General features: G+C 34.8%; 1 protein-coding gene across 1 annotated transcript; it reads right to left on the reverse strand.

The window, feature by feature from the left end:
• Positions 1-351: 351 nt before the first annotated feature.
• LOC111388328 (protein JINGUBANG-like) lies at positions 352-1919 on the reverse strand. The gene is made up of 2 exons (XM_023013010.1): positions 1300-1919; positions 352-1218 (listed from the first exon to the last, which is right to left on the reverse strand). The coding sequence occupies exons 1-2, from the start codon at positions 1876-1878 to the stop codon at positions 502-504; spliced, it is 1296 nt and encodes a 431-aa protein (XP_022868778.1). The 5' UTR covers positions 1879-1919; the 3' UTR covers positions 352-501.
• Positions 1920-2730: the final 811 nt, after the last annotated feature.

Here is a 2730-nt window from a genome sequence, read left to right on the forward strand (position 1 = left end):
TGCTTAAAAGTAATTCAAACTTAATTACTTTTAAATTTTTTCTTGAATATCAAACCACATCTAAGGCAAACTTTATTCATCCTAAAATTATTTATACTCTTTGCCAAGCATGATTTAAAAGTTACTTTTCTAAAAATAAATAATTTTAATTTACTTTGTAAAAGATTAGTTTTTGAGCACAACAAACTTCTTTAAATGTGTCCTCTCTAATAATTCAATTTTTTAATAAAAAATGGTTCGATATGCCAAGCATGATTGTTATATATAACATCTCTATTAATAGAGAAAAATTACATATTATAATCAAAAATATATTCATCTAATTACTTTTTTCATAAAGTTTTATTAAAATTTAATCAATTTTTCAACTATTATAACTTCAATTTTAATCATACATTTCATTGACCTATAACTTTCATTAACTTTCGAATGCTTATTTTATCAACTTTTGTAATAATTGACAAAAACTTCCATTAAAATTTTTGTCATTCCATTTAAAGATTAAGACAAGGAACTAGTAACACCAGAGACCTCAACCTGCCACGCCTTAATTTCTCCATCAAAACTACCACTAAAAACCTTAACACAACCACCACAATCACTGCCATCCGCCTCCACTGCCGCCGCCAACGACTTCACCGGCTTCTGGTGCCCGTCTACCACAGTCAAACAACAATACAACCCATCAATCCTTCGTTGCCAAATCCTCACTGTCTGATCAGCTGACCCACTGAAGAGAAAATCATTAACAGTAATCAAACACAGTATCGCCCTTGAATGACCCCTCAATGCACCGGTCACCACCATATAATTTGCACTGTCTTCCCTTTCCCATACAAGAATCGACCGGTCACATGAGCCGGAAAATAATATATTTCCGGCGGAATTTAATGCCAGTGCATTTACAGCAGATTTATGCTTCTCTAAAGTTGCTATTAAATGAATTTTTTTCTCTTTTTTCTCCGGTGACTGCGTCCTTCCCCATACTTTGATCCGTTTATCAGCTGACCCTGTGTAGATTATTCCATCATTTGACACTACAACTGCGTTTATAGAATCATTATGTGCTGCAATGGATTCTGTGCATCGAAAATCAGAACCCCTCCAAATCTTTAAACTCTTATCCCATGAAATTGATAACACAGAATTTCCATACACTGCTAGCCCTGATACTGCATCATGGTGTTCAATCCAGAGTTTTTTCTTGTGGCGTCTTACCTATTAAAAGGTGTGAACGTGTTATACATTTGATAAACGACAAAACTTGTTAAAGTTTTAGACGAGTTAATTTGACGCTACCTTTACGTAGTTCTGAGGTAAAATGAATTTGCGAAAACGATCTTCAAGTTTTGGGAGAGTGGTAATGAGCTTGTGTTTCTTACGAATAGTTAATTTCCATACCCGGATTTTGCAATCTTGATGTGCAGTGAAGATTTTTCCGTTGCAAAAGGAAACAGACTTGACGGCACCAGACGAAATATCATCTCCACTAAAAGCATCGACAAGAGTATTATTTATTATCTCAAAAACATTGATTTCATTGCCAGAGGCAGCGTATAATAGGTTGTTATTGACAGCCATGAAATTGATGTGAACAGGCCGGCAGTGTTTAAGGGTTGTGAGAAAACGGGTGTCGATGGAGAGGTTTAAGTTTTCCGGCGAGAGTTTTTGGAGGGAAGGGACGGAAGGGAGGGTTAGGAGGGAGAGGTTGCTTTGGAGGCTGCTGGAAGAGGTTTCTTGGGATGAGGAGGAAAGGGATTGGACGTCGGAAGAGGTGTCCGATTGGAAAGGTTTAGTCGACGGCGTCGTGGCGCAGCCGCCGGAGGTGGTGATACAGGTGGCGGAGGAGCATGTTGATAGCCATGATCGGACCTTCATTTTGAGAGAGAGAGAGAGAGAGAGAGATGTACAAAAAGCCTAAGGAAAGAGAGTTGATAAAAGGGTTATTATATAGTAGTAGTAACCGGACAGCGGGAGTTTTGAATATTTTACATTTTTACTTTTATATTTATTTTTTCTTCTTTCTTTCTGTGATTTACGGTATGCAATAACTTAAAATATTATGCCCAGTTTGGCCCCCATTTTTTCATATTAAAATGGGGGAAATAGTATTATTTTGAAAAATGAGTGGTTGAAAAAGAATGAAAAATTTTCGATTTACGTGTATAATTATTTTGTGAAAAATTGTGTAATTGAAAATAAAAGAGAGAAAAATGAAATTTAATTTATTGGAGCGAAACGGCGCCAACGTTATAAGATAAGATTTCTGGTTGAGGGGCAAAATGCTTAGAGTTTCAAAAGAATCTCGTGCAGTGAATTTATGCTTAAGAGTTCCCAAAAAATCTCATGCGGTATAACTACTCTTTTGAGTCAACATGAACACCAAGAGTTGAAAGTCGAGAGTCGAGAAAGTGAAAAAGTTTAGATACCTCAATAATCTAACCATAAAATGATAAGCAATGCAATCAATAAATTGTTTGTATCCAAACATGGTAAACTTATTTTTAATGCAAAATACTTGGAAGTCAAACTAGCCCCAATCCCAATAGTTACAATGTTGTATTTTTGTTATTAATAAAGCTCTACTTATACAGTGGTAATATAACAATAAATAGAATGATATACGTTTAAAAGATAAAATTAACTGAAACCATGTTTTTTTAAGTTTTAATTTCATTAATTTATTATTATTTTTTTTCCAAAATCGTGTGGTCACTAATTAACAAGTCA

This window comes from Olea europaea, unplaced genomic scaffold, assembly GCF_002742605.1.
Source record: "Olea europaea var. sylvestris unplaced genomic scaffold, O_europaea_v1 scaffold488, whole genome shotgun sequence".
NCBI lineage: Eukaryota > Viridiplantae > Streptophyta > Magnoliopsida > Lamiales > Oleaceae > Olea > Olea europaea.